The sequence below is a fragment of the Microtus oregoni genome, unplaced genomic scaffold, assembly GCF_018167655.1.
Source record: "Microtus oregoni isolate MIOR12 unplaced genomic scaffold, Mior012 000018F_ref0000195, whole genome shotgun sequence".
Taxonomy (NCBI): domain Eukaryota; kingdom Metazoa; phylum Chordata; class Mammalia; order Rodentia; family Cricetidae; genus Microtus; species Microtus oregoni.
Window position 1 is genome coordinate 32,860,206 of NW_024543077.1, and position 26,309 is coordinate 32,886,514.

Here is a 26,309-nt window from a genome sequence, read left to right on the forward strand (position 1 = left end):
AGGCCTGATTAGTCACATTCGACTAATCTAGTTCCACATTAAACAGTCATCGGATACTAGATCTGGCGAATTAATAATGGACCTTACCCCCTGCCCATCCTCCTAAAAATATCCTGGTGAATCTACGCACTTAAACCTATCTGTCTTAGTAAATAGTTTTAAAACATTTTTATTCCGGAGAGAAATGTGTGCGCAAGCCCAGGAGCTATTGGATGACCCACAGATCTAAAAGGATAAACGGACAAAGGGATGCTGGGCTGAACCGGTTTTGAGAAATGATATGCAGATGCTTGTATTTCATACCAATCTGGCAGCTTTTAAAAGAGAGAAAAAAAAAAGGATCTGCAATTTTGCTTTCAAGCCAACTAGCCCCAATGAAATTATCGCCGTTGGAAACATGTGGAAAATTGCTGTGCGTGGGAAAAAAAAAATTTAGGAGAGGAGAGCCACCCTTCTCTGGCTTTTTCTCTTCTCGTTGCCCCTACGCGCCAACGTTCTAAAATGTCTTAAGTTGCATAGCTGACAAGATTTTGCTCATTTTTTCCAAAACATTTCACTTCTGGGCAGTAGCCAACCATGGAAAGTTTTAAGCACACTTGTGAGAGGGATGGAGCTCGTCAGGGCTGCCGGGGCAGGACCAAAGCCCTCAGAAGGGCGGACACGTTCCCCCCACATCACTAGCCGGGGGGCGAGCAGTAGGCGTGGACCAGGTGACCCGCCACGGCCCGGCCGGGCCCGGCTCCAGGACTGCGCGGCTCGGCCCCGGGAGCTGGAGGCCGCTCATCCCGCCCGCGAGCGCACCTGCCCGGTGAGCGGCCGGATCCCGGAGCCACGGTCCACGCCTAGCGTGGCCTCAGGCGGCCCGAGAAGAAGGGCGCGGGGGGGAGCCTCGCCGGCAGGGCCGGACTACTCCGGGGGCCCCACACGTCAGTCGCCCTTCTCCCCGCCCTCCCGAACCCCGCGGGACTGCGCACGGGCGCCCACACTCAACTTGACAGCTCCGCTGGCCAATCGGGAGCGGGGTCGGCAGGCTGAGCCAATGGGGCAGCGCGCAGGGGGCGGGCCGGCGGCGTCCTCCCGCCCCCGGCGGGTGAGCGCGGAATGTCTCCGGCCCTCCCCTGCGCGTCCGCCTCAGTGCGGAGCTCGCGGCGGCCGGAGGAGCGGCGAGGACCGGGAGGCTCGGAAGCAGCGGCGGCGGCGGCGGCGGCGGCGGCGGCGGCGGAGCAGGGGCCACACCCCGCCGCGGACCTTTTCTCTTCCCAGTCCTCTCTCCTCCGCGCGCCAGGCCGTTCCGGGAGGAGCGCGGCCGCCCACGCCAGGAGCATCCTCTTCTGACCCAGCGGGCGCCGGCGGCAATGATGCGGCTGCAAGGCTCGGCGATGCTGCGCGAGCTGCTCCGGCGGCCGCCCGCCGCCGTCGGAGCCTCCCTGCGGCGCGCGCAGCCCCTCGGCACCCTGTGCCGGCGTCCCCGGAGCGGGAACCGGCCGGCCGCGGGCCTGGTGGCCGCCGCGCGGCTCCACCCGTGGTGGGGCGGGGGCGGCCGCGCCAAGGGCCCCGGCGCCGGCGGCCTGTCCAGCTCGCCCTCGGAGATCCTGCAGGAGCTGGGCAAGGGAGGCGCGGCGCCCCAGCAGCAGCAGCAGCAGCAGCAGCAACCCGGGGCGTCGCCTCCCGCAGCCGCGCCGGCACCGGGCCCCAAGGACAGCCCCGGGGAGACGGACCCCTTCGGTAACAGCGAGGGCAAGGAGATGGTGGCCGCGGGCGACAAGTGAGTGGCGTGGGGGAGAGCCGAGGAGGGGTCGGTCTGGCCCGGGGCGGTGGGCGGCGGCCGTGCGGCGGGGCAGCCGGGGTTCGCGGAAGAGAAAGAAAGCGATGCCAGGCGGGCCGGCGACGGCTGCCTGCGCCATGTGATCAGGCCCCGCCCGCGCCCCTCCGCCCGCTCCCACTTCCCCTCCGCGTCCGCGCGGGTCGCCCCGGGACGACCGGCGAGCGCCCGGCGGGGCTGGCCTGCCGCTGCCCCTCTGCCCCCTGCCCTCGGCCGCGTGCTCAGCGCCCCGGCTCGCGGCCGCCACCCTGGCCCGCCTCCGGGCTCTGCGAGGGTGATGCCCACACCACCATCCATCTCTCTCCGGTGACATTGAGGAGTCGGGCGCTCTCCGCCCTCCCGGCTCACCTTCCTTTTTCCAGGCCCCTTTCCCCACTGCCCGCCGCCTCTAAGCCTCTGCCACCATCCCACTGGATGCCAGATGTGGCAGAGAGCTCTTAAGCCTTCGGAGGTGGATCGTTTTGGCGTGCGTGGAGCCATCTGGGCCACCGGAAATAATGCTTCAGAAATGAGATTAGGCGGAGTAGGGACATGTGGCCTAGAGGATGAGGCACGCAGCACGGGCCACCTGTTTCCTACGGGGACCAGCAATCGCTTGTCTGATGTCTACTGTGTGTGAGGTTGACAGATATTTTTTTTTTAAGAGCGAAAATGAAGTATGCCATAAACACGCAGAAACCGGGGAATTAATTGTGATAGGGTGTTGACTCATTGTGTGTATAGCTGGGAACTTTAGCCAGAACAAAATTGAGATTTCTTAAATATGACACTTTTCCTGAACGCTTTTGTTTAACATAAATAGATTTAGCTTTCCCATCTAGGTAAACGATGACTTTTAGGCTTTTCCTGTATCCTATTTTTCTGGCTTGACCCTGACATGGTGTGTCTTGTTCCTGCTTTGTACCTCTTTTTCCAGATCTGCCCAGTAGCGTAAGTCAAACTGAAAGTGTGAATTTGATAACCTCAACCTCGGGCCTGCTTAATGTTTCCTGTAATTGATGCAGGGACCTTCCTAAAACATTCCTGGTTCTTTTCCCGGAGTGGAAAAATGCTATTTCAAAGCCAGCCAAACAAACAAAAGCGCTTAATGATGGACAGAATTTGTGGTAGTCTGTGATAATGGCTTTGCGCCACAATCCAGCTTGATGATCGTGGGCACATTATTGAAATGTGCTGGGTTAAATGCCTTAAATCCCTTTCGGTGTTTCGTTTTTTAAACCTAGACTTGGTTAAAGTTATACCTGTAATGTTTTAGAAAGTAAAATATGTATTACATATGTTTAATCACATACAGGGCTCACTTTGCCCAGATCTTGCTTACCAGGCTGGTGGCACAAAACACAGGTTTACACTTAACAGAACCGCCAGCGCATTTGCTCCCTATTAGTAGTTAATATCCAGGTTGCAGGATGGGAGGTGCCTTCTATTAAAAGTATGTCTGGTTCTGTCATCTCCCCCCACCTTTTAAAAAGTCAGCTAGGAAAACGAGTCTTGTTTCCCCAGAAGTTTCTGGTTCCATTGCCCTATTAATAATATTAATAAATCATCTCAGGGCAGTATCTTAGGAATGCTCTTCTGGCTAATGTCCCATCCTGTTCCCCTCTTCTTGCCCAGCAGAAGAGGCCAGTTTAGGGGAGGGAATTCCCCAAGAAGATTTGCTCAGATTCCTGGAGAATGATAAGTGCCAATAAGATAACCTTGTTTGCTTTAGTTAAGGGACTAGACTAGTGTGTGCTTGTGTTTGCACCACAATTCAGATAGCAACTAAACAGGTTCAAAGCCAATTCAGAAAGGATGATAGTCCTGAGAGCTTTCAACCAAGGTTCAAACCACAAACGGCATGAATTCTTGTAAAGGGAAAATAGGGAAAAAAAAGCATTATGATTTGAATGAAGTTTCTATTCGATCCGTTTTCCAAAAGTTTTGATCAGGTTTTCCTCTCTCAAGCGCACCATTTTCTGTGTGAGAAGTGTTTCCCTCTATAGGTCAGCTCCTATTTGACCTTTCCGAAAGCCCAGCCCAGCCTCCAAGGCATAGGTCTTCCTCAGTCAGCAGTCCACCTGCTTTGCCAACGCTCTGGGGACTGCCAGATTTTATAGTGTTACCCAGAAACAGCCCTGTGCAGATCAAGAGTTGCTGCTTTCTACAAGGCTCAAAATGGTGTTGGGCATGTGCTCACTCTACAGCTTTCTTCACGAAATAAGACTTTCTTTTACCCTGAAGCCCTGTTGTGGTTGTCCATCTATGAATTTCAGACTCACGTGGCAGTTTTTATTTTTAGTTCCCAGAGAAAGCTTGTCTTGAAAGAAACATGTCTTACATGAAACTGTGTGTTTTGAACAGTTTACATCTTTAAACATTGCTGGGAAACCAGGCCAGAGCAAATGTAATTCTCAACCACAGCACTCCCTTTAGTTCCTATTGCTTTTCTTTCCTTATATTTTATTAACCTTATCTTATAGATGTTGGAATAGCATCAAGTTGTCTTATCTTTTTTCCAAAAACCAGTAAAACTCTTTGAGAACCCCTATCACCTTGTCCTGTATTGTGACAGACCTTCAGTCTGATCAGGTTGTTAGATGACGGATATTTTAATACTGAAAGGTAACCGCAGTGACCTTTGCCCAAGCTTGCTCTGGAGGTCTTCATTTCATGCACCTCATCACTAAAAACCACACAGTGTGCTTGGCTTCTTTGTTCGGTCTCTTTTCCTGACCACTTTGGGGTTTCCTTCATGGCTGAGATCTTTATTCCTTCCCCCACTTTACCTTCTCCCCAGGACTTGCATTCCTTTAGCTCTGATGCTCCCCTTTGTGCAGACAATACCTTAGTTCTTAAGCCAGGCTTAGTCCTCATGTGTATATTTGACATGACTCGAATTTTAAAATTGGTATGGCCAAATTCACCATTTTCCCCCTAATTGTCTGCTTTGCACCCTGTGAAATTGAATTTAAAATCTTAATGTAGGGTATCACTTTCAGAAAACAATATGGGCCGGGTGGTGGCAGTGCAGGCCTTCGATCCCAGCACTTGCAGAAGCAGGTGGATCTCTGTGAGTTTGAGGCCAGCCTGGCCTACAAGAGCTGGTTCCAGGACAGGCTACAAAGAACCTTGTCTCACAAAACCAAAAAAACAAAGAAAGAAAGAAAGAAAGAAAGAAAAGAAAGCAAAAACAATATGGATTAGAATGAACATTATCAGTTACAGATGTGTTGTGGCAAAGAGCTTTGGTTAACTTGCTTGCTGGCTTAACAGACATTTTAAAAAGAAATCAGATTTATATCTTATCTGTTAAGTGTGACACTCTTAATTTCAGCAAAGCCCAGAAACGACTTTATTTTAGTGAATGATCATTAGGAAAGGCTGGTGCACGCACCCGTGTGTGTGTGTGTGTGTGTGTGTGTGTGTGTGTGTGCGCGCGCTTTATTAAAAGCACACATGCATTAAATTATCTTTGGTTTAACATTTTATTAGGAGAAAGGATTAGGTAGATGAAATACTAGATGTACTTTTTACAAAACCTTATTTTTATGGGGTGCAATATTGAAAACATTCCATTGAAATAGCCAGGGGACTGTTCCCCATCAGTGTGACAGCTGTTGAGTACACTTACCCCAAGTGGTAGGAAAGAGAGTCCTTGCATTGCTGGTGGATAGGTATGGATTTGTTCACGATTTTGGAGAGCTGTTTGGTGGTTGCTGAAAAACTACATGCCCCTTATTTAGTAATTATGTTTGCATGTCTCCAGGAAGTCTGGAATTTTACAAAAATATGCTTTTATTACACAAGAGTATTTGAATTTAAAAATAAAGTGCACCCGAAAGTGATTTCACCTAGCTTCAAATTGTATGGTATGGCATATTTTCATAGTTCTACTTTTAGTAGATGGAGTGTGAGGAGCGCAAACATTACTGCATTGCCTTTTGTGAAAATTGAATTTCAAAGTAAGATTTAATAATATGTACTTCAAAGAGTACTGAAAATGAAATTGAGGCAGTATTTGGCAGATGTAGATAATATTTTGGTATTGGGTGATAAGAACTTCTGAACGAGGTGGCAGATACTTTCATCATCCTCCTGAATTGCATCTGCTTTGATTTCTAAAGGTTAACATTGACAGTTCAGACTGGAGAGATGACTCAGCTGTTAGGAGTGCTTCCGCTCTCCCAGAGGACCCGAGCTCAGATCCCCAGCATCATGCCCAGCCCTGGAACTCCAGCTGCAGGAGATCCCGCACCCACTCCTGGCCTCTGCAGGCTCCTGCACATGCCTGCACACACACATCCACGTGGACAAACTCACACTTAAAGTAGTCGTCTTTTAAAAGTAACCTGCCAGTCCTTTAGAGTCAGGACAGAAGGTCTAATTTTTCCCTTTGTGCTTCTTAGCTATCTCTCTGTGAGATTTTCCTAGGAGTAAGCTTTAAATTGGACGCTTTCTCCTGTTGGTTTGGTTTTTGCTGTGCAGGGGATTGAGCCCAGATTTTGCACATGTCATGCTTCTAAGCCACCTTTCAGCCCTGTAAATTAATGGGAAGAAAGTGCCAGTAACTTTATGTCATATTTTTGAAGCCTAATATTTACATTAAACCATGTATCTCGTCATTGATAAACCTGTATATGATCTGTAAGTAACCGCATGATATTAATTTAAACAGATTTTACATAATTTGAGTAAATTCACAGAAATTTGAGCCCTGAAATTTTAACTTCTTGCTTGCAGCTTTGTTATTGAAAAGTTTGCCACCCACAAAATTTAGGGAGCTACCAAATGAAAAATTTTTTAATTATTATTTTTTAATGTGTTTTGTCTGCATGTATGTATGTACATCATACACGTGCCTGGTGCCGTCATAAGTCAGAAGAGGGCTCTGGATCCCTTGGAACTGGAGTTATGGATTGCTGTAAGCCAGCCACCCTGTGGGTGCTGGGAGCTGAACCTGGGTCCTCTGCAAGAGCAGCCGGTGTTTTTTACCACTGAGCCATCTCTCTCTAGCTCCCAATTTCATTTTTTTTTTTTTTTTTTTGGAAAATGGGGCAATGATATCTAGCCCCCAGAGGGAAGAAGGGCATTGGTTTCCTCTGAGAAGTAAATGTCACCTTGAAGAGCAAGTTTGTAAAGAGCCTTGGGTTTCTTCAGTTTTTAGGACATTTGAAGTTGGTTTTAAAAAAAACTATTCTTGTAATATTTGAGGTTTAAAAAAAATACGATTCTCTAAATGGTTGAACAATATCAAATCCTGTATAAATCACGGGCATACTTTAGTTATTTGGATATTTTCACCTAGGTTACCTACTAGCAAGAGGAACGCTTGACCGCTCAGCGGAAGAACTCTGGCTGCTCTTCCAGAGGACCTGAGCTCAGTTCCCAGCATCCACATGGTGGTTCACAGCCATCTGTAATGAGATCTGTGCCCTCTTCTGGCTTGAAGGCTGACATGCAGGCAGAACACTGTACATCATAAATAAAAAAAATCTTAAAATAAAAAAAAGGAACACTTCGAGCATATTTAATTAAAATCTGTGACTGTCGGTGTCTGTCAGTGTTGCACACAGTTGCACATAGACAGTCGCTCACTCCCACTTTCTCCCTAGACTAGTCCATTGTAGAGCTAGCTGATTGGTTATGAAACCATGCATAGGAACGGTGTCTGAAATGACAGCCTCCTGCCTACGCCTAAGCAGAGGTGAGGCGGTTCCTTTTGGGCCTCCATTCTCCGCTGTGTTTATTCTCCACCCGTTTGTGAAGAAACGTTTACCTGAAAGTATTACTTAAGCATAGAGCTTGTTTTGGTATAATGAATCCCAATTGATAATTTCAGGATTTGGGGATGTATTTTCATCTACTCATTTCTGGTGCAGTTTAAAAGATTCTAAACTTGTCTTGATAGTTTGACTGACAGGTACTTCCTTTGATTTTTTTTTTCTTTTTGGGTAGGGGTTATTAAAAGAGTACAGTTTTTTGGAGAATATTTTTTAACTTAGGAGGAACTCATAAATTATTCATATTTTTAGGAATCTAGGCTAACACAATAAACTGAAGTATAGAAAAATTTATTCCCTAATATTTTTAATATAGTATCTTACATATTGGAGCAAGATACTTCACTTGTAGAAAGGTATGACCGGTCCTGTATTAAAATGCAGTAAGTTGTAACGGGTTCTCTTGCTCGGCGTCAATGGGATAGGTAAGTAAATTAACTATTTCTTAAAGCTGTAAGGAAATGGAGTGTTAAGGTTGTTAGAACACAATTTTCTATGATCTTAAGTTTTAAAGAAAGCTTAGGAAAAGTGTTGGACGGACGGAGCACAAATGACCGTATTTGTTGTGCTTGTGAGAATGGCCGTTGTTTCCCACCTCTTAATAGCTGCGTGTAAGCAGGATTTCCCTTGTGAGTGGAAACGTCTTAAAAAACGGAAGACCCTTATCAGTTAAATTTCCATAGCCTGCTGCTATTGCTCTCCTGACATCTCATTTCTGGTTGTATAAGAATAATAAGTATTGTACTGTGACAATTGCATAAAGTAATTGATGTTGGATTTGGGCAGCTCGTTTTTCTCACCCATTACTGCCAATGCAGACTAAAATCCTCAGACATCTGAAATTTTTTTTTGGTTTTTCGAGACAGTGTTTCTCTAAAACATCTGAATTCTAATCTAGTTTTGTTATTAAGTCTCCTTGGAGACATTGAGTATTCTTCTGCCATGTTTAAACAATAATGTCTGAAATATTTTTTGTTGAGTAGGAAGCTTTGATAGAGTGATGCCTTAAGACAAGCTTAAGACAAGTTCCGATAAACTTTCTTGTTGAAAGCAGAATACTGTGGGGTCCAAGTTTCCTTGAGCTCTCTGGTTCTTAGAGTCTCAGGTCATTAGTGGGTAGTGAACGAGCATTTCTGTTTTCCAGTGATGGGAACGAGCTTCATCTCCAGGAGCGAGAGACCACCGTCCTGGCTTGCCTGCCCTGCACGGAAGTGTATTTCAGTGTAGAGCATCTCTGATACTCTGATTGGCTTTGCTTCATTCAAAACTGGTTTTCTTAGGATAGATTAGTTTTATTCTCTTCATTTTAACAATTCTCCCTGACTTTCACCTTCTGTGCTCAATTTTTAAATTACAGTAAAATAAACTTAGTGTAAAGTTGAGCATTTTAGCCAGTTTTGGGTATACAGTTCAGCAACATGGTGTACCGTCCATAGTTTTTATGTTAAGAATGTATTTGTAAAATAAGGATGTGTAAATATTATGTAAAATTATGATTTTATTAGTTTATGATGTTATTTTTAGCAACTCATTAACAATTAGAATTGGGAAATGACTTCAAAGATCATTTAATTCTACCTCTTTTTATTTCACAAAATTTCCTAGAAGAGTAAATTACCTAACCAAGTTCATAGTCGCCCCCTCCCCACCAATTGCTTTTGACAGTTTTGTGAAACATTGTATTGAATTAATTGATCTTTTGTAAGTTTAAGTTTGGGAGAGACCTTAAAAGTCCATCTCTCTAGCTGCTGCCCCCTCCCCCACTTCTGTAAAGGTTGTTTGTTGCCTCTATTTAAATACTTCGACAATAGCAGTTCATACCTGAAAAGGGCCACTCATATTTTCAGAGTCATTTCATTTCCCCTTACTTACAATTGAAGCCTGTTTTTATCTTCTTCCTATGATTTAGTTCTGAATAAGTCTACTGTAGTGGTACCAAAGTACTATTTGTTTAAAATAATTTCCTTGCTTTGTGAAAGAGTGTTTTAACAATTCTTAGTTTGGTTTCTGTTGCTGTGATATACACATTTATTAGTTCAGGTCTCTACTGTGATAAAATACCATTACCAATAGCAACTTGGGAGGAAAGGATTTATTTTGCTTATCCTTTCATATTGAGGTCCTCAAGGGCAGTCAGGGCAGGAGCTGACCAGCGGCCATAGGGGAGTGCTCCTGTGGATGACTTGTCACACACCCTCTGACCAAGGGGGCGGCACTACCCACGGGGCCTAGGCCCTCCCACCTCAATCATCAGTCAAGCAGAGGTACCAGAACCTTGCTGGCATTTTCCCAGTTGAGGTTTCTGACTCCCAATGACTCTAGCTTTTGTCAAATGGGTGTATAACTAGCCAGCACAGACCATACCCGGCCGTAAATTGGGCAGGAAATAAAAAGGATTTATTTCATCTTACAGGTTAAGGCCAGAGCTTAGAGCATAAGCCACAGAGGAAGCTACTGGCTTCCGCAGGTGCCTCTTTGAGAAGGTGCAGGTCCACTTGGCCTCCTACTTGAACTAGCCCCTAAGAAAATATCTCACAGACATGAGCACAGGCCAGTCTAACCTGCTCACTAGTTGAGGGTCCCTCTTCCCCAGAGACTCTAGATTTGTGTCAGGTTGACAGCTGAAGCTATGACAAGGCTGGAAAAAATACTCATCTAGCATATAGTATCTAAGAATAGTGTTTAGCCTTTAAATTCTAGTAGTAAAATACATGGTTATGATGTATAACAGAATAACAACACCAGGAGAGAATTATAAAGCAAGAACACTCTTTGACGTGATTTCTGCTTTCTTGAAAGTTTGGGGGAGTGTCTGGTTCAAGTTGTAGTAGTTCTGTGGGGGTTCGTTGGTTTTTGTTTTGTTTTGGACAGAGCCTTGCTCTGTAGCCCTGACTGACCTTGAATTTAGTCTCCTGCTTTCTCTGGCCCCAGTGCAGGGATTACAGGTACAAGTTTTATGGTCATGTATCTTAGGCATGGCTTACATTTTTTCCTATGGATACAAATTAGTTTCTTCTCTTTTAAGCAAGTAAATATTTACTCACTTTGCTAGCTGTGGCAATAAAGGGCCGTTTTAATTTTTTTCACTATGTCACATAAGTGAAAGAAGCATATATTTAGTGTTATTTACATAGCTTTTAGGCAAAGTAAATACCATTTACTGATGTGATAAAGATGGAGAAAGCTTATTCTGCAGTTTTTAAAGTAATAAACTGCCATTATCTAAAGTTTTATCTGAAAAGCCATTTTCCGTAAATAATTGGTATGTTATTATTCACTGATTTTGACAGCTGGTTCAATTTTTCTTTAAATATTGGGTCATCAGTATTATTGAACTCTTATTTAAAGCTATTAGATCAGGGTAAAACCTAGAAAACTCGCTTGTGCCTTAGGAGAGCAGGAGTTAGGTAACAATTCAGAGTAGTGCAGTGGTAAATTCCAACCCCACACTCAGAGAAGCAGACTCAGGATTGGTTTCTGCTGTTGTGCGCCCTTGGGAAGGTTCTGAGTCTCTCTGAGCAGAGAGATAGTGGTGCTCACTTTTGTCAGCAGGTACATTTGGTTAGTACTAGAAATTATGCAGTACTTTTGTAAGACTTGTATTTCTGTCACCAGATCATTAATTAGAATGGACTGAATAAGAATTTTTTCAAAACACAGCACAGTATGTAAGTGATTTTCAGTTATTGTTAAAATACTGGCCGGGTGGTGGTGGCACACGCCTTTAATCCCAGCACTCGGGAGGCAGAGGCAAAGAAAAGAAAAAATAGGTACTTTTTAAAAAAAGTTGTCTGAGGTCAAAGTTGTGTCAGGGTATGCCATTAGCATCTTATAAAAATTAATTTTTAAAACATACTAGTATTGATAAATTGATATACTTTCAGGGCTTTTTTGTTGTTGTTGTTGTTGTTTTTGAAGGTTGGGGCCAGTGAGAGTGATGGCTCAGGTATAAAAGCGTTTGCCACGCAAGCCAAGGCCCTGAGTAGGATCACTAGAGGAACTGGACGCCCGGAAGTTGTATCTGGACTTCCTTAATGCTCCAGGCCTACTTGCGCTCACATGTGCTACTAATACAGCATTTACAGACTCCGGGGTTGGTGCCGCAGTGCTTTGGAAATAAAACTACATGATACCGATGCCAATATTGATGTTTCTTTTAGGAGATAATTTATATGCCTTATGTATAAATGTATATGCTTGTGAGTCAGCTGTTTTATTGTTTTTGGGGGTGCTTTTTCAAGACAGGGTTTCTCTGTAACAACCCTGGCTTTCCTAGAGCTCACTCTCAAGACCAGGCTGGCCTTGAACTCACAAGAGCTCCTCCTGCCTTTGCTTCCCAAGTGCTAGGATTAAAGGTGCACACCACCACTGCCCAACTATTTTATTGTCTTTAGGACAGGTGTGCGTGCGTGTGTGTGTGTGTGTGTGTGTGTGTGTCACACTGTATCACACTAAGAGTTGGGAAGTAATGTTAGTAGAAAACAACGAAATACTAGTAGACTTACTGAAATTCAGAACTGTTCATAATGTTTAAACTAGGAATCATTTAGACATGTAGAACAGATCTGTTCAACAGCAAAAGCAGTATAAACAGACATGATCTGTTAGGGTTTTTGTTGTGTCTTTTGTTTTATTTTTCTTTTTTCGAGACAGGGTTTCTCTGTAGCTTTGGAGTCTGTCCTGTCCTGGAACTCATTTTGTAGACTAGTGTGGCTTTCAATTCACAGAAACCCGACTGCCTGTGCCTCCCTGAGTGCTGGGATTAAAGGCGTAAACCACCATTGCCCGGCTGTTCTTGTTTGTATGTATGTATGTATGTATGTATGTATGTATCTATCTATCTATCTATCTATCTAAATGTGAGATACCACCCAGTGGTTAAGAGCACTTGGTGTTTTCCAGAGGACCCAAGTTTGGTTCCCAGTACACAAGTGAGGAATCTCACAACTGCTGTAACTCCAGGTCCGTGATATCTGATGCCCTCTTCTGGCCTCGGCGGGCGCTGGCACACGTACTTGCACGTGGAAGAAAACAACTACAGCTACTACCAATTAGTGCTCACACTCTATCAGTCTGTCAGACTCAGCACAGCCATGACTTTCACTGCCGTAGTATTTACAATGACCAGGAAGTGTGTAGATAGGTAACACGAATGTTGTGCATGTATGTGGAATTTTATTGAGCTGTAAAATACAGTGAAATCATTGGCAGGGAATGCATGTAACTAGACATCATCACACTAAGTGTAATACGCCAGACTTGAGGAGACATACTGTATGTTTTCTTACATAAGCAGAACCTAGATTTAAAATCACGTATGTATGTGATAATAAAAATGACCTGGAATGAAAACTATTAATGAATGTTTTGTTTTGTTTTTTAACTTTTTTTCCAGTGTGATTTCTAATGATACTGATTTGACTTTGGGGAATCAGTGTTTATTATGGCTATACTACTTATGATTGTATCATCTCCACTATAGTTTGGTACAGTGGTTATTTAATAATGAACTTGATTTTCATCCATTAGAATATTCATACAAGGATTAATTTTGTATTCTTTTCCTTCTCCTTTAGTAAAATAAAGCAGGGTCTGTTACCTAGCTTGGAAGATTTGCTGTTCTATACAATTGCTGAAGGACAAGAAAAGATACCTGTTCACAAGTTTATCACAGTAAGTTTTTATAGTTTTCTCTCAGCCTTCACAGAAGTGATCCTAAGTCAGTTACATACTACTCCTGAAACATAGTCTTCAAGTTTATCTGACCTGTAGGTTCTGACAGTGTTTCTCTTGTTTTCAAATTATTACCATGTTCACTTCGAGGTAATCAGTGAAAGAAAGAAAAAGTGAGAAAATTGTCCAGAAAGTGGATAATTGTGATTGATCAAGGCTTGCATAGAAACCTTTATGTACAGGAATGACACGTAGAGTTGGATAAGCATGTGCACATTGTCCGCGCTGTGTATTTACAAACTCTTATTTTTTTAAAAACAGGCACTCAAATCTACAGGATTGCGAACGTCTGACCCCAGGTTGAAAGAGTGTATGGATATGTTAAGATTAACTCTTCAGACAACGTCAGATGGTGTCATGCTAGACAAAGATCTTTTTAAAAAGTAAAAATTTCTGCCAAACCTTCAATGGTGATTTGCTATGCTGTATGCTGATTGTGCTTTTAAAACAGTTTTACGTTTTAAAGACCAGTGCTTTAGTGTAACTGAGAAGTGGTTTGTAGATACCATGTCTCTGAAAACAGTGATGGCGCACACGGAAGTTTTTAATCTGCTTTAATGAAGCTTAGCTATCAATGCTGTTTTGTGCCTAGAGTGTTCTGCTCTGTCTACATTATTTGCTGACTTTTTCAATTTAGTCTGTAAGTTTGCTTTCATATGGTGATTTCGATGATGAGTAAGAGAGGATTTTACACAACTTTGTAAACCATATTTGCATCACCTGATTCTGATTCTTTCAAATGTATTCATGAATGGGTTTGGAGCTATTGTCTTTTTTTTTTTTTTTTTTTTGCAAAACAGTTGAGAACTGAAGACAGCTTTGAAAATTAAACCCTGATTTGGTTGTATGAGAACACTTTGACATTGTTGTATTTACAGATCTGTTTCTTAATCTTCTCTACTGTATTTGTATTAGGCTTAAGAGTTTTCTTTAATGATTTATTTTTATTTCCTATGCATTGGTGTTCTGCCTGCATGTATGTCTCTAAAAGATCCCCTGGAACTAGAGCTGCAGACAATTGTCAGCTGCCCTTTGGGTGCTGGGATTGAACCTGGATCCTTTGGAAGAATCTCTCCAGCCCCTGTTTTAGCTTTAATAGAGAACATGTTTATAATTGTTCCTAAACAAATAATATTTTAATTTACTGATAGTTAATAGAAAGCAGTATAAAATTAAGACTTTTTTTTCCTTAAGCTACAGGCTTAAGTTAAGATGGAGCCAAGGAATTTCTTCTATTTTTTTTTTAAAGATTTATTCTTTTATTGCGAATATACTGTTCTGTCTGTATGTATGCTTGCACACCAGGAGAGGGCGCCAGATCTCATTACAGTTGATTGTGAGCCACCGCATGGTTGCTGGGAATTGAGCTCAGGACCTTTGTAAGAGCAGTCCATGTTCTTAACCTCTGAGCCATCTCTCCAGCCCTGGATCCAAGGAATTTCTTCTACATTTATTTTAAAAGTGTGTGTGTGTGTGTGTGTGTTTGACTACCTTTCTTTTCTTTGGTTGGTTGAATGATTTGTTCTAGATCTCACTTAGTGGTATCCCAGAATCCTTGGGAGGGATAAGGTAAATATTTAAGTAAGGTTCTCTGAAGTTTCTGGCATACTTGTGACACTTCTGCCAATTCTGAATTCTCAGCAGAAGACTCTCGGTTCTCCTAGTGCAGCCAAGTTTAATGTGTAGCAGTCCAGCTTACTTTGCAGTTGGTGTGAGGAATCTGAGTCTGTCGACCTGTTCTGTTTTGTAAAGGGCGTGGATTCACCTCTAGATTCATTTGTGCCACTGGAGTAAGGATTTGTCTTAGGAACTATCTGTGCAAAGTCCTCTTTCTTGGTAGTGGTGCCTTTGGGAGGTGTTCCAGTTCGTCTGTGAGTACAGTTAACTGATGGTGGGTCTGTGAGTAGTAGTAGGTCTGGGGACCTCGCTTCGGATTTGTTAAGGGAAAGCACTAAATTGCACATTTAAACCTGCTTTAAAATACGTTTTATGAACATTGTTTCATTATGAAATTAAAAGCAGTTTAAATATTCTCTTAGTTATGAACCTTAAGAACCACAATCATCAAATTCTGTTTGTAATTGAATTAATATATAATAATTTGCACAACTTTCAAACACAAACTCAAGTTTTAAAAATCTATAATTTTATTTATAGGCAGTCCCCAACCTGACATGGAAGCACAGTAGTCTGTGTGGTGGGTCGTAGTTGACAACCTGACATGGAAGCACAGTAGTCTGTGTGGTGGGTCGTAGTTGACAACCGAGTTTTCTTTTTAGGTCTAGAACGAGGTGACTCAACCTCTGACTATGAGCATTTTCAGGTCACTTAGAAAAGTGGTTATGCCGGGCGGTGGTGGCGCACATCTTTAATCCCAATACTTGGGAGGCAGAGGCAGGTGGATCTCTGTGAGTTCGAGGTCGGCCTGGTCTACAATGCAAGTTCTAGGACAGGTTCCAAAGCTACAGAGAGAAAAACCAAAAAGAAGAAAAAAGAAAGAAAAAAAATGTGGTTACTCCACAGAGATTTCTTCTCTGATTTTCAGTATATGAAGTTACCTAGCTGGGGATTTCAAAAATAGTCTCATCTCCATGCTGCTGGAAAGGAGGAGTTAAAACATGGAATTCCTTTCTCCTGAGAGAAGAATTTACAGAGGTAGATAGTTCAGATTTGAGTGGTAGTGTTGAAATTTTTTCCTAGAATATATCTATTAGCCTTTACAGTAGAGAAACCAGTGTTGTGACTTTTGTAAAAATGAAAAATGAATTTTAGCATTTGAAAGTTGGAGGCTGTCTGTGCCTTTCTATATAATCAATGTCTTTATTTCGATATTCATTAAAGTGACAGGGGAAGAAACTGTGCTAACACGTTCTTTATTCACTCATTCATTTTTAGACCTCTTTGTATGTGTGATCATAGTTTTTGGACTTGTTTTTAGAGACAACAAGTGGTGTGCATTTGTAATTATTTGGTTTTCTAAAAACTCATATTACTAATGAAATGAAATGTGAGAAAACAGTTTGTAATACATTAATGTACATAGTATTTGTAAGAACTGATTGTCGAGAAAGTGATCGGACAAAGCACAGAGAAGGATGTTTGCCTGCTGAAAGGCAAAGGTAATTTTTCCTCAGTTTAAACAACTTCTGCTTTATAGTACACCAAGTCTTCACTGTTTGAGCATCCCTCACTGTGTGTAGTTAGAGTATTCTGAAGGCTGAAACTGTCTATCGTGGTAATTTACCACTCAGGGGTTAAGAGCACCAACTCTTCTTCCAGAGGACCCGGGTTCAATTCCTAGCACCCACATGGCAGCTTACAACTACCTGTAACTCCAGTTCTGGGATCTGACACCCATGCCCAAAACACCAATGTACATTTAAAATATGTGTGTGAGTGTGTCCGTGTGTGTGGGGGGAGGGTTTAAGGCTGTTGCCACATGGTTTTTGCTGATGCCTTATGCTAGAACACCATATCCAAACTTAATTGTATAGTTTTGTTGACTAAATACTCTTAAATGTGGTGATAAATTTTTTTTTAATTTTATTTTCAGATTTATGTGTATAGGTGTTTCTGTGCGTCACATGCATGTAGAGACCAGGAGAGGGCGTTGTATCTCTTGGAATTGGTGTAGCAGACAGCTGTGAGCCATCATGTGGGTGCTAGGAATTGAACACAGCTGGGAAAGCAATCATGCTCCTAACCACCGAGCCAGCTCTCCAGCCCCTGATTAGTTTTAAGCATTTAAAATAATAGTGGGGGAAATAGTAATGGGTTAACCATTTAAATTTGCTTGGTATATTTTATTTGTAACTTCTTAAAAATGAAGTATTTTGGTTTAAAAATAATAAGTGATTTAATTTTCACAAGTACCTTAAGCTTTTTCATTTGAGAAAGGTATCCTTGTTATATTTCCCTTACAGCATTATTTTTGGAAGTTGAATTTTAGAAGCTATTTAAAAATTAAATATTTAACCAATGAGAATATTTATTGGTGTACTACTCAGCCTCTTAATTTTATTTACTTATCCATGAAGCGGGGAAGCTCTTCAGAAAGTATTGATATTTTTAAGGTTAAACATGCTCATCATTAATAATGCCCATTATTTTTCTTTTTCGTCCATGAATGCTAATTTAGTATTGTATCATTTATCTATGAGGAATCCAGTTACATTAATATCTTCTCATAGCAACGGTCTGACTTAAACTTTTTTTATTTTTGTCTGTCTGTTTGCCAATTATCTATCTGTCTGTCTGTTGGTGTTTTTGATACAAGGTTTCTCCTTGTAGCCCTGGTTGTACTGGGACTTACTGTTTAGTCCAGGCTGTCCTTGAACTCAAGAAATTGACCTGGCTCTGCCTCCCAAGTGCTAGGATTAAATGCGCCATTACCACTGGCATTTTTTTTAATCATATTATGGGCCTTGCCGTAGAGTATTAATTATAGTTTTGTTGTATCTTGACATTCATGAGTTTAAAATGTTCTGCTGCACCATGTTCAAGGTTGCACTGACATGCTTTTGCCTGAGTCACTTTCAGAAGAAAGCAGAATGTTGGTTAAGATCACCAGAGTGCTTACTGTGTCTTTGAGATAATTTTTAACACTGAAACACTTTTTATTCTGTAATGTGTTACATTTACATCAAGCTTGCTTTTGGTTTTGCTAATATAAAATTTAATATACTACTTCATAAGAAGTTTATTGTAAAGTGTACATTATTTTTATAAACATCTTAACATTTTTCACTTACGAAAATTGATGAGTGCTTTCAAAGTGTTATTCAGGGAATATATATGCCAAGTGTTATTCAGGGAATATATATGCAATTACTTGAAGTTTTTGTGAAATACTACCCAGTAGTTATACAGAAGCTAAAAAAGATGTTAAAATTGAAAAATATTCATAATCTTGTTTATGGTGTTTTAAAGACTAGTTTTTGTTAACCATATATGTTAATCTCATAATGAGTATCAGTTCTAGTAGGATGTGAAGCTTGTTCTAATGCTCAGACCTCAAAGAATGCACTGCTGTTTTAGTGCCTGGCACAATTTTAGGCACACCTAATTTATTTCTGATCTGTTCAGAAAAAATAACCTAGGGAGAGTATGTCTTAATTTTAAGTCAATTCTGACTTGTGTGCCGTACCTCCTTTAGCGGTACCTGTTACTAGTCCCAGTTAGTGCTGCTAGCAGGGGTGATGACTGACAGGTGCCCACTCTGTCTTTCTGTCACATTTCACAGGTGCGTTCAGAGCAACATCGTCTTGTTGACACAAGCCTTTAGAAGGAAGTTTGTCATTCCTGACTTTATGTCCTTCACCTCACACATTGATGAGTTGTATGAGAGCGCCAAAAAGCAGTCTGGAGGGAAGGTAAGGTTTGGATACACGTTTTCCTGATAGAAACATTTGGTGTAAAGGGAATAACCTGGGTATTTTGTTTACAAATTAAGAGACTGAGTCAAGCCACTAGATTTGGTGCTTTTTAAACCATGTTAAGTACTTAACTTCTTTTTGTTATTCTGCCTAGAGTGAAACCAAGTTTTAAAAGAAATTTAATTTGGAAAATGACTGAAGTGGCTTTGCATTTTTTTAATTAATAAGGATGACTGACATTGCTGCAGACTTGATATCCATTAATATAAAGTAAAATTATTTCTAGTTTTTAAAAATTATTCGGGGAAAGTCAAGCACGGTGGTCCCCCTACCTATAATCCCATCATATAGGAGTTGGAGAAAGAATCAGGAATTCAGAGGAAGCCTCACTGTGTAAGCAAGTGTGGGCCCACCCTGTCAGCCTGTGCTTCAGAAGAACCTGTAACACCCCTGCCCCATAGATAAGGCACCCATTAGTCCCCCCAACCAAGTTCTCCAAGTAGCAGCAGAGATTTTCATATAATCTCAGTGTTGCAAGGTTGAAAGCTGTTAGGTTTTTCCTTTTTTAAAAAAGTTTTTAGTTCTTTAGTCTGTGCATGTGTAGGAAGAACAATTGCATTGGGAATTAGAGAGCAGGGAGAAGCCACCCAACGTCGTGCAGGTGCTGGGGTTTGTGGATTGGCGCTCTTCGTTTTCACAAGTATCATTAAAGGCCAGGTAGACGTTCCTGAGTATAAACAGCTAGTCGTTGGCGAGAGAAAACACTGCCCAGCTTGTGTCTCTTAATGTCTTTCCAATGTTTTGGATAGGTTGCTGATTATATTCCTCAGCTGGCCAAGTTCAGTCCTGATTTGTGGGGTGTATCTGTCTGTACAGTAGATGGGCAAAGGTAAGTTTATTTAAAATTCCATGGAGACCAACTTTAACCCTTAAGTTTTGTATAACAATAGTCATGAAGCAGAAAGAAACATGATTTTGAGACTGGTCTTGAACTTATGTAGCATAACCTATCACATTATCAGTCAATTTGCAAAGTAAAAGTCAGCTGCAAAATACAGTCTTTTATATGTATTATATACATGGAAACTGTATTTGAGAAGCAGTCGATGATGAGGCTTCTTAAAGAATTATCAGAAAGTGTTATTATGAGGGAGAACTATAAAGAGAAATATTTGACTTTAAAATCTGGATGAAAACCTTTGGGAAAATGCTGAAGTGTGGGAATGTTTTTTCAAGAACTATTTTTTGGGGGGAGGGGGCTTCGGAGATGATGCTTGGTGAATAAAGTGTTTAGTGTGCAAGCAGGGAGACCAGAGGTGGTCTCTGGCAAATGTGACTCCCCGTAATCCCAACAGTTGGGAGGGGCAGAGAGATCCTCGATGCAAACAGGCTACAGAACTAGGGAGTGGCGAGCTCCGTGTTGAGTGGGAGGCTGCTTTAGTAAAACGGAGAGGATGAAGGGCTTGGTGTCAGCCACACATGTGCACACGTCTGCTTCAGTGTGAAAATGCACACACAACTCTGCAAAAAATACTTTTACTTTGCTGGAAGTCAGAGTCATTGTCAAGTTCTAATTTTATGTCAGAACAGTTATGCTGTAAGTCTCAGTGTTCTTCCCACTAAAAGAATTTAGCTTAGAAATATAATTTTTCCTTAAAATTACTTTTTAAAAATTGTTTTTATTTAGCTATGCAGTTTTGTTCGCTACCCTCCCTTCCTCACCTCTCCCTGTCTACCCTGTTCTGTGACCCCCATGCTCCCAGTTTACTTGGGAGATCTTGTCTTTTTCTCTTCCTGTGCAGTTCCATGTTTGTCTCTCTCAGGGTCCTCTTTGTTGTTCTCTGGGGTTGTGGGCTGTAGGCTGATTTTTCTTTGCTTTATGTCTAAAAGCTACTTATGAGCCAGTACATACTATATTTGTCTTTAAAATTACTTTTAAAAGTGAAAATATAACAACATAAAAGTGTATGTAACTGGGGCTGGTGAAGTGGCTCAGCAGTTAAGGCTGCTCTTCCAGAGGTCCTGAGTTCAATTCCCAGCACCCACACGGTGTATTACAGCCATCTGTACTGGTAATGGGATTTGATGTGTGCATGACGACAGAGCACTCCTGTGTAAAAACTAAATAAATTTTAAAAAATATATGTAGCTTGTAGGTATTGTTCATACAACTTGATGAATTTACATTAGTGATGCAATTTCATTTTATCTTTTCGATTTTGAACACCAGTTTCTTTATGTGGCTGGGCTGGCCTAGAACTGAACTCTGTAGCGTAGGCTATTCTCAAACTTTGTATCTTCATGCCTCTGCTTCTGATTTGGTTATAGGCATGTGCCACCATGCTTGGCGGTACCCTAAAGTTTGAGGCTACAAGTCAGGTAAATGTAGAAACTTTAGGTTTTTCTTCTTAAGGTAAAGTTGAAAACTTCTTCATCTGTGATTTTAATTATCTAATCTGAAGTGTCCTTAAGTTATAATAAAAAAGCGTAAGTTTTTTTATTATAAATAAACATGTTAATTTTTCTAAGGTGTAATTTTTAAAAGGCCTAGTTTACTCTGAAATCAGGTGGTAGTAAGAAAAACATACTGATTTAACACCTAATAAAACTTACTTTGACTAATTTAAGCTTTTGCCGTTTTCTTTGCAGTATCCCTCTTCAACATATTCTTTTAATGTTTATATTCACACACACTCACACACACTCTCTCTTTTTCTCTCTTATGAAGATGAGAAGATAACCTGAGGATAACCTCATTACCGTGGGTCCCAACGATTACACTCCGGTTGTCAGACTTGGTGGTGGGCACCTTTCCCTGAGCGTCATGTAGCCAGCCCCTAAACTTCCTTAATGTTGAAGTAAACATTTACGGTTGAATTAAAAATGTTTATGGATTAGAATTAATAATATAAAAAGAGTCTGGTCATGCAGCTGTTTCCAGCTGATGCTAATTGTTTTCTAAATCTACTTGACTAGGCATTCTATTGGAGATACCAAAGTCCCCTTTTGTCTCCAGTCCTGTGTGAAGCCCCTGAAATACGCCATTGCAGTTAATGATCTGGGAACTGAGTATGTGCATCGCTATGTTGGGAAAGAGCCAAGTGGATTGAGATTCAACAAACTATTTCTGAATGAAGATGGTAAGGAATGTTTACAAGTTGGTTAGAGAAAGAAATAACTCATTTTTTGCTTAACTCTAAGTAATTTGAATTCTGCTTTTGAAGAAATCTTTTCCTATTTTTTTAAAACTTGACGTCGAGTTTCTTTAATCTTTAGAGGTTTTTTTTTATGTTATCTTACACCATTAGCAAGAGCAGTAGGGAGGTAGGGGCAGGAAATGTATTCCACAGCTGCTACGGTGCACATTTATAATGCTAGCAGCCCATAGCATTCGAGGGCAGCCTTGGCTACATGAGCCCTGTCCATTAATAAATAAATAAGTTACATTATAGTCACCTATCGAGGGTTTCTGTTAACGTTTGAAAATGTTTAGAATGTGCTTAAGAACAGTCCAGTGGGAGCAGCTCATAGTTCTGGGGTGCTCATAATTACTCTGAGTGTGTTGCTAATAATTTCAGTTAAAAGAGCCTGTTTGGCAAAGGTAAAGAAATAGCTAGGTTCAATCTCCTTACCAGTTTTATTGTTAGAGGCTCTGACCTCAATTTGTCCATAGAATGAATGTATAATCACTCTTAAATAAACGTCATATACTATAAAAGGGCATACAGTTTTTTGTATTTTACCATAATCTTTGCTGTTTTTTTACCATAATTTTATGCTGATATAAATTAGCATATATTGGCAATTTTATTGAGGATATTATATTCTGAAATATTTATTAGGCCCTTTGACATCCAGGTTTAATAAAAACTCGTTCTGTTATCCCTGGAATATAAAACATTTTATAATATAATGAGCACTTTCTTTTGGAAGGCAAGGGGAATAATCTAAGTCATTCTGGCAGATACATTTAAACATCTAAAAACAAATGTAGAATTTGAATATTAGACATCTTTTTGAGAGGCTGTTTAAATGCTTAGGGATTAAGAGCACTGGCTTATCTTTGAGAGAACAAAATGTGTTTCCCAACACTGCATGGTGGACTAACAGCTAACTACAGTGTCAGTTCCGGGGCATCTCAGCGCCTCTTCTGGCTGCCTCCACCCCAGGCACATCCATTGTGCAGAGACATACGTACGTCCAGGAAAAACACCCCCCATACATGTAAAATAACATAGCATCTTATGAAAAATTAAAAAAATGTTTGGGTAAATAAATTTAACATTATTTAATAAAATTTTTGCCGTGTTCATGAATGGTTTTAAAAAAGTGGTAGTATGTCCATGAAAACAGTTGTGATGAGAGCTCAAGGCTTTAGTACTAGTTCTTCATAAGACTTGAAATGGGAAACTAAACCAGAGGTCTTGATGGCCAGAAGAAGGCTTAGGGTCCCTATTTGTTCCTGAGTCCTCAGGGGATGCTGCGTTATTGAATCTTGGTTTGCACCAGACCCCACACAGAACAGTTTGAAGATCATTTTCTCACTTAAAATTTCACTAGTAGATTGTAGCTATGGAAACAGAGTGTTTGTTCCTCTGTTCACTTCGGATCAGAATTACATGGTAATAATTATCACTCTTGCTATGTAAGGTTGTAATAATAAAGATTAGTGTAAGTATGAACAGATAAGCAACAGTTGTAGTAACCCTGTAAGAATATGTAATATGTTTAAAATGTTTGAGATGTAAATACTTTTTGTCCTGAGATTGGCGTTGGCTGATACTTTCTATCATCGTGAGGAAACACATCGTGGAGATGGCAGTCTTGGAAAATATCCTTATCTTCAATGATACAAGTCATAATAGCACAATTATTCATTGAAGGTGCACAGCTCGAAGCTAGGGTTGGGAGTCTGCAGACCTGTGACCTCATCTCTCAGTTGTAGGTATGAGTAGTCATGAGTTTGAGGACAGACTGGGTTACTTAGAGTGTTTCAGAACAAAAACAGTAGCAAAAGTATACAGCGCAGTAGCTTTTACTATATTCATGCCCGTCAAGTGGGAACGCTGTGACCACCTCCACAACAAATTCCATATTCATTCGTTATTCCCTATCTCTCTTTAGCCCTGGAACCCGGCAGTATATTTCTGTCTATAGATTCATTTATTCGAGACACTCCAGTTAAATGGGATCACTTAATATTTATTCTTTCATGACTTAGCTTAATATGATTAAGGTTCATGTAGTTTATTCCTTTTTATAATATTCCATGATTAATAAACCTTTCAGCTGATTGGACATTAGACTTCTCTTGGTTACATGGCTAAGCGGAATGGCTGGGTCCCATGGTGACTGTTTATTATTTTGCGGAACCATTTGACTGCTTTCTCAGAGCTTACAGGTTTAGCTAGAGGCTTGTCTTATGGAATGTAACCTGTTAATGTAAGGAAACCAATGGTGTGTATAGTACAGGTAAATGTCTGTCAGGTTCAATAAGCTTATCCCTGAGGAGATAAATCATTGCCACGGGGAAGTAGGCGTTTGTTTTGTTATTTGAGGCCGGAGCTCAGGTAGCCCAGCCTGGGATTAGGAAAGAAGAACACTGCCACACTTTGCTGGAAGTCTTTCTCAAGTGAGTATTTGTAATGGACTGGAATTGTGTGTTCATGATTCACTGTTCAGTGAATGCTAACATCATAAGTTAAGCTTTTAAAATTTCATTTAAGAATTAGAATTGCTAAGCTTTTAAGTTTAATCAACTTAAGAATTACAATTAAGAATTTAAAGAATTTCAATTTTTAAAAGTTTAAGAATTTAAAAATTAATTTAAAAAATTTGCATCAATAAGCAAGATCCTAATCAATTTTTGGAGGTCCTGTGACGGCTCCACAGGACCAATGAAAAAAATTAATTTTAAATTTAAGAATTGAAATAAGTTAATTAAAAATCAATTCAAGATTTAGAAATGGTTAGGATTATGGGTCAATTTAAAAGTTAAATTTTATTTAAAAAGACTGGAGAGATGGGCCAGTGGTTAAGAGCACTTGCTATTCTTGCAGAGGACCCAAGTTCAGTTTCAAACACCCACATGGTAGCTCAAAACTGTCTGCAGCTCTAATTCCAGCGGATCTGACAGCCCTCTCTGGTCTTTCCAGAAATTAATTATGTATGTGGTGCACATATATACATGCAGGCAAACACAGAAAATAAAAATACATCTTTCAAAAACCTGTATAAGAAGTGTTGAAGGTACAGAGGATATATGTAAAGTGAGTATAGTTTTATTATTTAGGCGTATTACTAGTGTTTGTGTTGTTCTTCAGTGGACATACACACACATGCATACATATACGTGTGCATACATACACGAACCTTTTTAAACAGTAAAATTGGAGTCATACCAGATGGGCTTTTTCAGGATTATTTGTAATATAAAGTTCCTTAGGGGGTCAGCTGATGTATGCATTTTGTGAACTTTAATCGTAACTGAGATATATTCAGTCATTAGAACTCAGAGATAGAGATTGAGACTGAAATGGCAGGGTTAAAAAATTGGATGTACTTTTAAAATTACTTTTTACAACTGCTGTGTGAATCCTTTTTTTACTATGTGGTATCAGCAGAATCCTAGGTGTGAACAACTGGTTTATATGTACCTTGCTCCAAACAATCCTACTGCAGAAAAGTACGTGTGCATCCGAGGAAGTGGTGCCAAATATCTGAAACGGTGCTGTTGCTTTATGTTTTCAGATAAACCACACAACCCTATGGTAAATGCTGGGGCCATCGTTGTCACTTCACTGATAAAGGTAAAATGTCGACCTTTCCTTTTAACCTAGTCAAATGTTTTAATAACTAAGGAATAAATATGTATTTTGGATTGTTTGTGTAGGACTATGGTACATTTTCCTTGGTATTAATAAAATAGTCTTGTTATATTGGGTTAGGGTTATCAGTCCGTGTCCTCCCCCGCCCCTCCCCCGTGGTGTCATTTCAAGGATAAAATGAAAACCATTGGACTCACCAAGGATCCCAGCCATTAGTTCACTTCTCCATATAAATTTAGCTTTTGATCAGTAGGCACTGAGGTGTTTCTTTTTAAGGCTTTTAATCTTTTTTTTTTCTCTTCCAGAAAGAGTAAAAATTTTTTTCTAGAAAGAAGCATTTTCTGTATACTATTTTTATTAGTTAAATGCTGGAGAAAATGTTCTAATTTTTGTTTAAGACAAAATATATTTATTATATTAAAAGAAGTAAATTATTTTTATCCTCAAGCTGGGATCGCAATTTTCATTTAAGTTTATTTCATTTGTTTCACTTTTATCATGTCATAAGTAAAGGAAATAAGGCTTCTTCCAGTTATTACATAACTTACGTTTCTGTGTTTGCATTGTATGCGACGTTTTATGTTAGTGTTTGTATTGCTTCAATAATTGGAAGCTAATGTTTTGAAATAAGTATTTCAAAATGGTTCTGTTGTGTGATAGACTTTTATATTTATCACACAATTTCAAACACGCCCCCCTTTTTATTTTTAATTTCTATTTGTGTTACTTATTAAAATGAATTTTGTGCTTGGGACACTTATGTTCCTCAGTAAATTTGTGCCTGTCTATT

General features: G+C 40.5%; 1 protein-coding gene across 2 annotated transcripts in view; it reads left to right on the forward strand.

The window, feature by feature from the left end:
- Positions 1–1,205: 1,205 nt before the first annotated feature.
- Gls (glutaminase) overlaps positions 1,206–26,309 on the forward strand; it is a 63,873-nt gene continuing 38,769 nt past the window's right edge. For both annotated transcript variants that reach the window (XM_041668420.1, XM_041668421.1), the window contains exons 1-7: positions 1,206–1,765; positions 13,161–13,257; positions 13,579–13,700; positions 18,560–18,689; positions 19,502–19,581; positions 21,669–21,832; positions 25,443–25,501. In XM_041668420.1, coding sequence (XP_041524354.1) covers positions 1,356–1,765; positions 13,161–13,257; positions 13,579–13,700; positions 18,560–18,689; positions 19,502–19,581; positions 21,669–21,832; positions 25,443–25,501 — 1,062 coding nt within the window. In that variant the 5' untranslated portion in view covers positions 1,206–1,355. The remainder of the gene's footprint in view (positions 1,766–13,160; positions 13,258–13,578; positions 13,701–18,559; positions 18,690–19,501; positions 19,582–21,668; positions 21,833–25,442; positions 25,502–26,309) is intronic.